Below are 13,682 nucleotides of genomic sequence, written 5' to 3' on the forward strand. Positions count from 1 at the left end.
ATTCCACTGTGTGCCCAGCACACACAGCCATGGATCACCATTAATTTGGTAAAACCAACTGCATCTTCGTGCACCTTCATTATTAACTGATTGAGTCACACAGTTCTGCTCCCAGTAACCTGTCCACTGCTCTCTTGCTATCACACACAAATCACCAGGAGCCTCAGCCACTTTGCTCACCTCTCCTTTCAATACATGGTGCTTCTCAAAGAACCATGGAAGAAAAAAATAAAACCAGAAATGTTTGTAATATAGTAAAAATGTCACTTGAATTCCCCTGTCTAGGAAGCTAAGAACTTAAATTGAAATCTGCCTTCCAGGCAGATACACCCTGCCCAAGAAAAACCCCAGAAAAAGCACACTTTACAACCAGACCATTCAAGGTACACAGAGCCAGTTTCTACCTGTGGGACAGCACCCATCTATCAGAACCAGGGATGCAGAACAGCTCAGCTTTCCCTAGGTCAGCTCACACCCCCAGCCCCCCTTTCATGTCACTAGGGAGCAGCTACATTTTGTTTTTTTCTACCCTTTCTATATATAGAAGCAATTGGACCAATTCAATCCTGCCACTCTGTTACTTTGTCCTGAGCAGCAGTGGAAATATGTTGAGCCAACAAAGGCATTCAGCAGAACCCTGCCAAATCCCCTCCAGTGCTGGCTGCCTGGAAGTGAACTGCATGTGGAAACCAGGCAGGGTGGTGCTCCCAAAAGCACTCAGCAGTGGATTTGTCATGCTTGGGCCACAGCTGGATGCAGAAGCCCAACATTCAGATAGAAGAGGGCCAGAGATTCACACCCTCCCTGAAGAGCCCTGTCTATGAAACACTCCATAGCAGGTGTATGGTATCTGCCCTGCTCTTTGAATACTTTCCTTGGGGATTGAGAAGTGCAGAAAGGGGATTCGGGTATGTTAGAAAGAAAAATTAAATAACTAACATTTCTAGCTCAGTATCTCCATGGAAAAGCTTGAAAATCTGCTGAAAATATTTTCTGATATGTAAGATTCCCACAGCTAAGTGGCTGGCATTCAGAGGACCTGAAAGCCCAAGGAGCAGAACCAAGCAAACAAAAAACCCACCTCCTGAAACTTTTTTTTTAGCAGCCCATGGATTTCTCTCTACTGCCAACGGAGCACAGTAACACCCACAAACACTGGTCCAAAAGCCAGTGGTTCACTGACTACAGCAACAAGTCCATCACTGCACCCAGTCTCAGCAGAATCACCCACCAGATCCAGGAATTTCTGTCCCTATGGACACAGGGCACTCCAGAGGAACAGAGCTGGGAGCAGAAGAGCAAGCTGCCTAACAAATAAACCAGGGGTTCAAATTCTTGGCATAAAACCCAGCCTTTCCTGGTGTTCCTCAAGGCATTTCACAACATAGCAGTTGCTGTAAGTGATACATAATCCTAGTACTTATGCAGACAGAATTAACTCAGAATTAAAGCAGTGAACTTGGTACACCAGACTTGGAAATTAATTTTTCACCTAACAGTTAGCTGGGATGAGAACATAAACAAGCAGGTTAACTCTTTCAGAGCTGCCAGACCAGGCAGAAAAACTTGCATTAATTCTCTTGTCAATCCCCTGCTCTTTGGCTCACTCTCCCTTAGACACAGGGCACCATGTCCATAGAAAATTCCAGACTCATGCAAAGGCTCAGACAGTCAGGTTTCATGGTGCTTAGCAGGATCTGATGTCCCATTGCCACTGCCAGAGCCAGCTCTGACACAACCTGCATGTGCTCAGTGGGGTGTCTGCTTACCAAGATCTGCCCAGATTTAAAAGGGGTCACACAACAGAAACCACCAGAAACCTCAGTGTGATTCCTCCCACACAGAAAGAAAACAAAAAAAAAAAAAAAAAAAGAAAAAGGAGATTGAGGTCATTTAACTAATCATATTTAAAACACCATCTGACAAGGACTAGATTGGTTTTGGATTGGTTTAGACCTTGTGTAAGTCTTTGTTCTCTTGCCTCCAAGCTTTGCTTCTGGTTGTCACTTGTTTACAGAGCCAGCACCACCTCACAGTGGGCAGGGGGTCCCAAACTTTCCAGCTCAGGTAAGGACAAGAGCAAATCACCACATTCCCAAGGCACTTCCCAGTTCTGGTCAGCAGGAAATGCACTGTTCAAGTCCTGTCCTCAGCAACAGAATTGCAAAAATGTGAGTGCAGACCACTTATTAGGCAAGGCAAATTAACAATTCCACATTAATACAGCACTCAGCAAATCTGTTTATAGGGATTATGAATCCCATTAATCTCATCCCTATGGCAGTCTCACTGTTTTGTTTATGGGTATGTTTAATACAAAAAGCTCCTTAAGAAAGCTTCACCAGCCATCCTACCAACTGTTCACATCTGAGCATCAGCAGCTTCTTTCTTGTCTGTGTTCAGTGAGGCAGGGAAAGGACAGGAATGGCTCTGGGAAATTGCCTTGGGTGACCCAGCCAGAGTTAATTTTAACTCTGAGACAGCCAGAAATCACATTCACACACATACACACATCTCTGACTTAATTTTACAAGCACTTTCAGGATTGACAGCTGCCTCAGCCTTTCCACACATTTGATCTTTTTTTCCATCTAACCCATTTCCCTGAAGCCCTATTTTATTTTTAGGCAGCTCCTTCCTCCTCCCTGCAGATAACACTGGAGTCCTTTTTGTTTGCATCCTCCTGAAGGCACCTCCCTGGCTCAGGCAGTGACAGCTACAGCACCCAAACACACATGTCCCATGCCACCAAGCTCCAGATTCCCATGGGAATCTCAGCTAGCCAGAGATGAGGGGCTGTCTTTGCCAGCCTGGGAGGGAAGGCACAGTGAGCATTTAGCCTGAAGAAGTTCACTCAGAAATCCAGTTCCTGGCTTCCCTGTACAACTGGGTCTGCTGGTGGCACCATGTGGAATCTGCCTGTTTTCTTCCCACCCACTGGCAGACATCCTTCCCAAAAGCACTCATTTCACTCATGGTGTCTCCATCACCTCTGTCCACTACTCCTCTTTTCTCTAAAAACCCTGTAAACAACAGCTTCTTGCCTGCCCAGTGACCATCAGCAAATTCTCCTAACACAGTCATGCCAATAAAGACAGAAAACCAGTTAACCTTTAACCAGCTTCCCCTAGACAGGCTTCTTTCACCTGGATCTCAAGCTGGAAGGCAATTTGTGCCATGCATGGCCAAAACAAATAGATGGGGCACAAAGAACCATCTGGGCTGATGGTTCTCTCTCCCTGATCAAACACATCCACAGCTGCTACTGCAGTAACAAACAGGGCCTGGCATTTGGCTTCAAAATATGACCTCCAAAAGAGGAAAGGGTGTGGGATAAACTGAAATAGAGAAACCAATAATCCCCATTCCCAGCCCAACAAATGTTTATGGGAGAGAGTTATCTAATGAGGCAAGCACAAAGCAAGGTCAGGAACTGCTGGGCAGAGACTGAAGTGCTCTTCACTGCCCACTGCAAGGCAGGGCATTGCCATCCCTCAGAGAATGACAATCACCACACTAAACAACAATTAAATCATTTGAATGAGTAGGTATCAAGGTGTCTTTAGAGACTAAAAGGCACCAAGATACAAGAGAGAATCCATACCAAGCTCCCCTATGCATGCAGTCAAAGCTTGCTTTCTGCTCTCCTACATTTTCTTCTTAATACACAAATATTTGTTTTCTGTCATCCTAAGTCATTTTCTCCTCTCAAACAAAGATACCAACACTGGTGACAAGTGGATGCAGCCAGTAAACAGAAGCCATTCAGAAGTTTCAGTGCATTTCATAGGGGTTTATAAAAAAAGTAACATGCAAAGGAAATGAAGTCTTGTTCTAAATACAGAGGAAGCTGGTGGACAGAATATAAAGCACTGGAGTGGAAGATTCTTAGAGCAGCAGGGAAAAAATTACCCTGAAGGAAAGAAGTGTTTTTGGCTCTAGACAAAACCAAAACATACCATTAGTTTACTCCTGTATTTGCCCACTCTTTCCTGCAACAGATTTAGAACTCACTTTAGCCTCCCCGATGATGTAACTGCATAAACATTCCAGGTCCTGTGTGAAATCCTAAAGAGCTGTGGAACTAAAGCCCATAAAGTCCTTCACTTCATAAAATTTGCCTTATTACATGAGCATAGATTTCCCTCTGACTTTCTTTTGTGCTATTTGTTTTTGTTTCCTTTTTATTCATTTTCTTAGGTTTGTTGGGATTTTTTCCCTTTTGTTTTGTTAGGGAATCAGAATAAGGAGATGTCAAGACATAAGAAGGGAGGATCAGAAAGCAAGGGGAAAAAAAAATCTGACAGATACAATACTGTAAAACAGCAATTTTAAGGGAGAGTCTGCTGATCTCAGTCAGAGATGGAAGAAGTAAAGTAGCACACAGTATGGCTAATGAAAAAAATACACTGAGTCTAGATGAATTGTAGGTATGGATGATAAAAAATATGTGAAGTAACTCTGAAGCAACAGGCACAAGGCTGTGGTGAATTCTCCACCATTCAAAAACTTAAAATCAGAGGATGCTGCTCACAAAGGGTATGCTGTAGCTCATTCCAAAGTTATGGCATTAAGTACAGGGTGGAGCTTTACAGGGTTGTGTTATACTTGGAGGGGTTTGGATCTGATGAACATAAACACTTCAGGCTGGAAGATATTGCTGTGAGATGACAGATAAGATCCTTTTGATATTATCCTACTTAACTGCTCTGAAAACCAAGTTGATTTAGATGCAATACACTTACCACAAATCATCCTGAACATTAACTTGCAATTACCATCTTTCTTATAGTTCTTCTATATCCATCAGAATTATAATCAGAAATTATACGCTGACTATGGATGTAAATAGAAACTGATTTTCTAAGTGTAGTCCTAAAAAAACCCCACTGCTCTAACTGATTAATGGTAATTTTCTCAATAAGTGACCCTGCCTAAGGTCTCATAACTGGGAAATACATTTCAATGAGAGACAACCCAGAGAAGTGTCATATTCTAGTAACACATCCTGCATTACAAACTATAAAGCACAACACTGTCAAGCTGTTGGGACAGCCAGATCTTCATGAGGCTGGATCTATGGGAGCTGATATTAGAGATGACAGGAATAAAAAAAGCTTTAGAGTAACCAGATTAGAAGGAAAAGATAAGAGAGGGAAAAAAAAAGCAGGAGAGAGTCATAAACATCATATCTAAGCAACTCACCTGAAAGGGAGCCTTTCCTGTTAGACACTGATAAATGATGGTTCCTATACTCCAGAGGTCAGCTTTGGCATCATAGTGTTGTGACATAATGACTTCTGGTGCCTTTTGAGGAAGAGAAGGGAAATTTCTTTTATAAGAATAAGTAACTTTATAAGTTTGTTTTTTTTTTTTTTTTTTAGCAACTCCAAAAATAAGTCACTATTATGCTATAAAACCTCTTGAGCTAGATTGCCCAATAACCATGAAAGATAAACTCCCAATAAGACTGTAACACTATATTGAAAGGGCCACTTCCCTATTTAAGTAGGGGAAGCAGAGACTTTCATTCAGAAGGCAAAAATACATCCTAATATTGTATATTTTGGGCAAACTCAGTACTTCCCCTTCTCAAACAGATCTCAACAAAAGCAAGGAGCAACATCAAGAGCAGCAAAGGCTGCACAGGTAAACTCCAGCCTCCATCCTGTGCTGCACCACTTGGGCACTTCCCTCATTTAGCCCAAGATGGCAGCACATTAATTAAGCTCCAGGGCCTGGTGCCAAGGTCACAGTTTGGGTTCAAAGGCAGTGTTCCAGTCCAACAGCTTGAGCCCTGCTGTGCCCCAGACTCTGGTTCCTAATCCCTCATTGTGCCCTCAGCTGCTCCCTCCCAGGCTTGCTCCAAAAGCTGGAGACAGTGCAAGCCCCCAGAGCCCCTGGCTCAGCAGCAGAGGAGGGACAGGAGGGCAGGCTGGCTAATCCCATGTGTTTATTAGTACAGATTTCATTGCAGTGCTGCCAGCATGGAACAGGATCAATTTTTTAGCTCTGTTAGAAGTAAAGGAGACATGTAATGGAAAAAAAAAAAAAAAAAAAAAAAAAAGCAACAAGTAAATTGTGGATAGCTCAGTCTGTCCCTAAGGGAAGGAGGCATAACACCAAAAAAAGCCAAAGAAGCAGGACAAGAACTGCACAAGGAGATTTCAAGTCTTGCCATGCCATGGATCAGGCTGGGATTCAGACAGAAAGCTCCTTCTGGTAGGGGTAAAATACCTTTCTGGTTGTTTTAAAAGAGCAAAATGAAATAAAGCAGCAACAGGCTGTGAGCTAAAGCAGGGAATAAAGTCCTGCCTTGCAAGCAGATGCTCCCAGGGCTCCTGGGAGAACCACAATAGCAGTAGGGAAAGACTTCAAAACCCTCCCTAAATCCCAAGTGAACCCTCCCTTCCCATCTTCCTTCAAACCCATCAATAAACAGAGAATAATATGAAACATTGAGATTTCTTGTAATATCCAGTGTTGTTTAAAATAAAAACAAAAAACAAACAGAAAAAAAATATCATCACTAGTTTCCACCAGCTTTTTCAGAAAATAAGCTGTGTGTTTTCAATTACTTTCACAAGAGACTCTGAAAGAAAAAGTATCACTAAAAATAGACAATTCAGGAAACTCTCACAGGAGAGGAGAGTTAGATCATCTTCACATATAGCATAGTTCAAATAAACATCAGGCTTCAGAAAAAGGGAGAGAGAGGAAGTGTGTTTTGCTTGAGGTAGTTCTGTGCAGCAGACAACCACATGCACTGTGCCTGTGCAGTGCAGCACAGTCCAGCCTAACTCTGCCCAAAGACCAGAGAAAAAACTCAAAGGTGGATTAGACTGGGTTTGAAATGAGGTGACTTTTACCCCAGGGCATCTGTAAAAAACTTCAACCTAGATTGACTCACATCATCTTTTTACTTTGAGTTCTGACACCCACACCCCCAGGAACTATTACAAGTCTGGCTTTGACATTTTTATTTCTGTCTAGTTTTCTCATTTTTCCTTTCACTGACTAGATGTGACATCAAGACCTTAACTGCTGCTATGAACACAAATAAAAGATCATCTCATCACAACCTGATCCCAGAGTGGAAAGCACAAAGAGGGTAAAAGGGATCAGTTTGGTTTCTTATACACATCAGTTTCACAGTCTAAGCAGTCATCCTGGAAACATGGTTTAGCCACATCTCACCTAGGTTAAATTCACAGGCACCTGCTGTCTGACATTACCAGCAGCCACAACTTCAGCAATCTCCCTGTGTAATAAATAATTTCTGGCAAATAAACAAAATTTCACCTCTGGGGGAAAGACTAGATAAAAACAAAGCCTGGTTTTTGGGGAGCAAAGCAAGAACAACACAGAAAATCCTCTAGGAAAAAAAAAAAAAACCAAAAAAAATCACACTTACCATGTACATAGGTGAGCCACACAAGGTTGCTGCCATCATATTGTTCTGCAGGTACCGGGCAAACCCAAAGTCAGCTACAAAGACAGACAGAGGTAGGTCAGGAGCAGACACCAGGTCTAGAGAGCCTGCACCTTCCCCAGTTGATTCTTCCTACTTTATCTTCACCTCCCATCAATCTTTGCAGCCTCTATCCCATCTTACCAAGCCTTTGACAGCTCTTCTTGAGCAGCAGCAGCCTTTTGCTAGTTATTAATGCACAGTACAGACAGTACAAAAGCACAGACCAAGCCCCAGGAGCATTCAAATGAATAAACTCCCATCCCTATTTTAGGGATCAGTACCCAATTGCCCACACTCTGAAATGGCAGCTGGGAAGGCTCTCTTGACTCCAGTGAGAATGTGCCAGTTCATCTGGTGCTGTCTCAGCCTTTCATTTGGGGAACTGAAAGTTGCCTTCCATTGAAAAGGCTGTAACATGAAGCACATCCAAGGGGAACCACTACTCACCACTACCCACATTTCTAGACCAGCTCTACCAAAATGAGTCTTGTTCTGTTTCTTTACAAGAGCACCAACAGGGCTAACCCCAGCACTAGGACAGATAACTGAGCCACAATTAACTTAGCAGGTAGAAAAGCCAGGAGCAAGGAATACTAAGGGGAATTACCTCTGCAGGTTACTCAGCATCTGATCATATGACACTGAGATGTTCTCTCAAGGTTACCAGATATTTCAAGCTAGGACATTGACACAGCTGTTTACACTGTCATCTGTCACTAATGAACTGGTACAGCCAGATTCTCCCTGGACCATGTACTCCTCAGGGAGCACAGGGAGGGTTGCAGGTTACATCACACCCAGAGCAGTTGTGCTCACAGCCCTCCCAATCCCTTCCTTACAGATATTAACTCTCCACTTGACAAAAACAAAAAAAACCAACCCAAACCAAACCAAAAAAACACAAACCTTTTTCACTGGACCTCATGTGCCAGCTGAAGGAAAGCACTAACACTTTCTCCACAGCACAAGGTTCAGGTGAGGTACAGTTTTACCTAATTGGTGTCAGCTTCAGCTGTGAGTTGTAACATAACCAAAAGCCCACGTGTGAGGGTGATATCATTTTTGAGGGACTGCAGGGAATATGTGTGCTCTGTAACTGGATTTCTGGAGCACTCATCCCAACTACTGGTCCATCTGTGCCACTTGCCTGATGTGCAGAATGTGAATTTCTTCAAGATGCAGCTGAGAACTCTGTCTCTGGTTCAGACTGAGAAAACTCCCACTTTTGGGTCTGCCTGACAACTCACTGTGCTCTCTGAGGCCACCCAGGAGAGCAACTAATGTCAGACAACAACATTTAACCTCAATACAGTTAAAAGCTGAAGACAAAAGTCAAACTTCTATTTATTTCTTAGTAAACCTGGAGATTACAAGCCAATTAGGGCAGGCTGATGTTTGTTTTTACAAAAAGCAAAAGCAAGGCCTGCCCAATTTCTTTGTGTCAAATCTGTGTCCTGGCAGAGCAGAAAGCTTTTACTCCTACTGCTTGGAGGCAGCTGAAGGTTACATTTACTAGAGGAACTAAGAATGAAAAACATCAGGGTGTTTTTAAAGTGGAGCAATGCTCTTCCCCTCCTAGCCAGCTCCCCAGCTGAGGTTTCCACCTGCCCATCACCAAACTGAGTGCTCAGGGGGATGTTGCAGTGGTGCCTTACCGATCTTGATGCGAATGTTGTTGGGGTTTGATTTCCTGCCCCCAGCATAGGAAAGGAGGATATTCTGTGGCTTCAGGTCCCGATGGATGATGCCCTTGCTGTGCAGCATCTTCATGGCACCTGCTATCTGCTGGAGAAAGAGCCTGATGGTGTCTTCACTAAGTGTCCGCATAGCTGGGGAGGAGGAAAGAAAAATAACCACAGATGGAAAACTTACAGTGCCAGTTCTGTGAGGAGCCCAGAGGGCAGAGTCTCACAGCAATTAACTGTAATTTGTCATTTTATTCCCACATATGTCTTTTCCCCACACACCATTTCTGAATGATTCCTACAGGCAACAAGGGAGAGCATTTGCATTCCCAGTTTATTCTGTGGTCAGGGCTGGTTTCAGCCCCAAGTCTCTCATGGTGAACTCAGGCCAGCACTGGGTGCTGAATCTGGGTTATTAACTGTGTCCAAAAGTGGCATCTGGTGAGATTTAGGGCTTCCCTCAGCAAGAGCTGCCAGGCAGATCCAGGCAAGCACCAGGCAGGGCTGTGGCTGCCTGTCAGCTATGGTCAGCAGCAGCTGGGTACCCAGAGCTTTATCACAAAGACTAGGTCTAAAGGTGGAGCTCAGAGGAAAGGCAATTAGGATCAGGATTTATGCCTGCAAGAGTCATTAAGGCTCATGCTGGGTCTGGGAAGGGTTACTAGGTTAAATTCACAGTGGGTTAGGGCACATGGCCAGCAGGGATCTGTACCTTTAGGGTATGAATCCAAGTCTAACCCTTCTGCATCATCACCCAACCAAACCAGAATTCTAATCCCAAACCCAATATCTGGGTGAACCACAGTCCAGTACTTAACAACAGACCCTACCAAATGACCCTGCAAATCACCACCTGCCACCCTCCACCCTACATCCACAGATCAGCAAGAATGCCTCAAAATGTTTTCACAAGCCAAGTTTTTTAAAAGAATGTATTTGTGATCAAAATCTGCAAATATAGAAACTCTGAAATGGCCTCTCTTGAGACACAGCCTTCCCAGGGACCATGGTGTGAAAATAAATATTGAAGGGATTAAAATAATTTTCAACTGGCTCTTCTAATCAGAGCAGTGCAACATCAGCTCTCGTTATTTTAAGAACTATACATATGAAACTCTTGCCAAAGCTGGGAACAGCCTGCTGAACAACCCCCAGGATCAACAGTGCTACCAGCCTGCCTCCTTGTCAGTCATTGAGCAAGTCAGGCTTCAAGCAAGCACCATTCCACTTGAATAAAATTATTTCTTTTGTAAAAGGTCCCTGTAAATTACTTGGGACTTCATTAGAGTTTTTCCAGCTGTTCTCTAGTAAGACATGAAAACAGGCTGGCAGGAGCTTCAAAACACCACTCTACCCAGTCAGCTAGAAGGGAGGAATCCTTATGAAAACACAGCTGAGGCTGCACACAGCTTTAACACAACACAGGAAATTAAAAATCTAACTTTTAAAATACACGGATGGCAAGCAGCAAGGGACACAGATAAGTTAAGCCACACTTAGAATAGAAAATAAACTCCCACCACTCCCAAGGCTCACTGTTCTAGGAGGCACAAGCACAGCTAAAGTGTCACCATGGCTATCAGGTGGTCCTGGACTCCCAACACGTGAGAGCAGGGCACATGTATATAGAGTTTCTCTCCCCTCACTGAGCCTTTTTCCTCATGAACTGGCACTCAGCTGGAGTTCACAAGACTCCTCTCCCAGAAGGGGAGATTCTGTGAAGGGATTTTAAGGATACTAAGAGAGGCAGCTCAGATGCAAGTCTTCAAAACACACTTGCATCTTCTGAAGAAAGCAGTGCCTCATCTTTAACAAAGCTTTCCCCAACCTCCTGCTGAAATATTACACTGTACTCAGTCTCATACCATTTTCTGTCTATTAGAAGTCCAGCATTTCTTAGCTGTGCTCAATATTCTCTCCAACAAAACACCTCTGCAGTATTTCTGCACTTCATACCCAAGGAAATCTATACAAGAGTGGTTAAAACACCAACTTTAAACAAAACAGCAGGAATTCAAAAGGGATTTTTACCCAATTCAGCTCAGGCCAGGAAAGGACAGGCTGATCACCCTCCTTCAAACATGAAGCAAGACTTGAAACTTGATAATTCTGATTATTAAGGCAGCAAGCAATTAGTTCCTGGCTAAACACATTGTGCCTCCAGCAGAGGAACTGTGGAGAGCCTTTTCTGACCTGCAGTCCCAAGAGTGTGCCACAGCTTTAAGGCATCACCCTCTCCTCCAGATAATTTGGTGGCTGTAAGGCTAACACAGCACCAGCCCTCAGCCGACCAGCTGAATTCTAACTCCTCAGAACACTGGAAACAACAACATTGCTAGCAAGATCACAAAAATCCATCCATCCATAGAAAATAGGGCTTCTAAACTACCTGTTCCTGCAGAATTTAAGCTTTTTCACATCTGCACTAAGTTTTCAGCCCTCTGTTTTCCTGGCACAGAGAATCTAAACTGGTGTCTTGAACCTGCAGACATATCTCCACAGTGCAACTGCAGTAGCAGAGTGGAGCTGCCATGCTGCAGTGCTGCAAAATCAGGCAGAGAAGCCTGCTGGATCCTCTGGCAGTATTAAAGCTCACAAATCCAGGTAGGAAGGCAGCACTGGAAATTGAGGCTCTGCCCTCATGAATAGAGTCAGTTCCATGGGGAAGGCAGGGGCATTACCCTTTTACCTCCCTCCATTAACAAACAGGCTGTAACACTGGAAAACAAAACTCCTTATCTCTCATACTCAGCCCATCAGTCTACTGTGTGACAGCAGCAATCTACAACTGAGGGACAGAAACATAAATACAACTGACACTTTCAATGACTTCAGGATACTGGTCTGCAAAAGTCCTCCCAGACCAGATACCAACAGCAGAGGGAAGGAGAAGACACAGAAAACTCATTCAATTTAGGTGCCATCAAAAAAACAAACAAACAAACCCAAACAAAAGAACAGAACAGGGAACTTGCAAGTCTGTCCCTGTAAAAAGGGGATATTCTCATTCACCAGAAAACTGCTGGTAAAATACTAATTCTGCAATAAAATCTGGGCATCCCTGTGGATGTCTGTGGTGAGCAACACATTCTTGCAGAGGATGATGTTTCACAAGTCCTACTCTGCCATTACTGAGAAGCAGTAATATCCCTGTGTTTATTTTCATGGGCTCCACTTCAGTGATGAGACACACTCTGCTTACTGCCTTGGGCTGCTCAGGTCAGTAGATCAGAGGAAATATTTACTCTGGGTCACTCTGGGGCCCACATGCCTTGAGCTCTCTCTAAATGCAGATAAAAAGGATGAAGCCACCTAAGAAGTGCCCTGGTCAGCCTGCTCTGAGAAGTTCATCCTGCAAGAGGCTGCCAGGTAAACTGCAGTAAACAGCCCTTGTCAGCTGATCCAAGAGTAGATGTACTGGAGTACACCCACTGACCTTGTATTACAACACCATTTTGGAAAAGTTATTTAGGAAAAAGAACATCTCCTCTTACCCACAGGTGTCACAAGTATCTCTAACATGGGCTCAATCCAAGTCACACTGAAGTGTGAGGCCAAGCTGACTTGTTTGGGGCCTGGCTTGTACCTACCCCATCTACCCATGCCAAGCATGGACAGGGACACTCCTGTGAATCTTCTGTACAAGTCAAAAGAATTATTCCAGATATATCTGTGATAGGACTAGACTTTCTTCTTAATTACCTGGCTGTAGAGGGAGAAAAGCTACAGAGCAACACTTCACACCTCTGGTTTGCAACAGGGTCCTTGCACCACTTGGGATGGACTAGGAAGATCAAAGCTCCCTGCATGGGTCATGGTCAAACCAAGAAATTCCCTGTTCTGATAGGGAAGCAACAGCTTAAAGCAAGGTCACAGATATGCACTTATGTAGTGTCCATAACAGCCTGTGCTAATGCCAACTCACAGAATTTAAGAAGGAATTTCAGACCAGCCTGCTCTGACCTCCTGAGTACCTGAACACACAGAATTCCAGTTATTCCTGTACAGAAGCTGGTAATTTATGTAATACCTCCCACAGCTCTACCACACAGAGCAGAGACCTGCCACTCTCAGCTCAATATATGATGGCCTCCAGTGAAAGCAACATCCAGAGATCTCCCAGAAGAGAAACTGGATTGTACCACTAAAGGACACCACCAGCACAGCAGCTGTGCTGAGCAGAACACCCTCAGCCTTGGGCTGGATCACAGGGATGGATGGAACTGCCCAGCACCATAACCCAGCCACACACACACAGCCTTGGGCTGGATCACAGGGATGGAGCTGCCCAGCACCATAACCCAGCCACACACACAGCCTTGGGCTGGATCACAGGGATGGATGGAACTGCCCAGCACCATAACCCAGCCACACACACAGCCTTGGGTTGGATCACAGGGATGGATGGAACTGCCCAGCACCATAACCCAGCCACACACACAGCCTTGGGCTGGATCACAGGGATGGATGGAACTGCCCAGCACCATAACCCAGCCACACACACAGCCTTGGGTTGGATCACA

The 13,682-nt window shown here is 44.2% G+C and overlaps 1 protein-coding gene across 10 annotated transcripts in view; it reads right to left on the minus strand.

Moving 5' to 3' along the window:
* Positions 1-13,682, minus strand: part of ULK1 (unc-51 like autophagy activating kinase 1) — a 75,791-nt gene that overhangs the window by 42,607 nt on the left and 19,502 nt on the right. For all 10 annotated transcript variants that reach the window (XM_079322905.1, XM_079322902.1, XM_079322900.1 and 7 more), the window contains exons 7-9: positions 9,130-9,303; positions 7,415-7,488; positions 5,206-5,307 (exon numbers count right to left, since the gene is read on the minus strand). In XM_079322905.1, coding sequence (XP_079179031.1) covers positions 5,206-5,307; positions 7,415-7,488; positions 9,130-9,303 — 350 coding nt within the window. The remainder of the gene's footprint in view (positions 1-5,205; positions 5,308-7,414; positions 7,489-9,129; positions 9,304-13,682) is intronic.

Source organism: Erithacus rubecula (genome assembly GCF_903797595.1).
Source record: "Erithacus rubecula genome assembly, chromosome: 19".
Lineage (NCBI taxonomy): Eukaryota > Metazoa > Chordata > Aves > Passeriformes > Muscicapidae > Erithacus > Erithacus rubecula.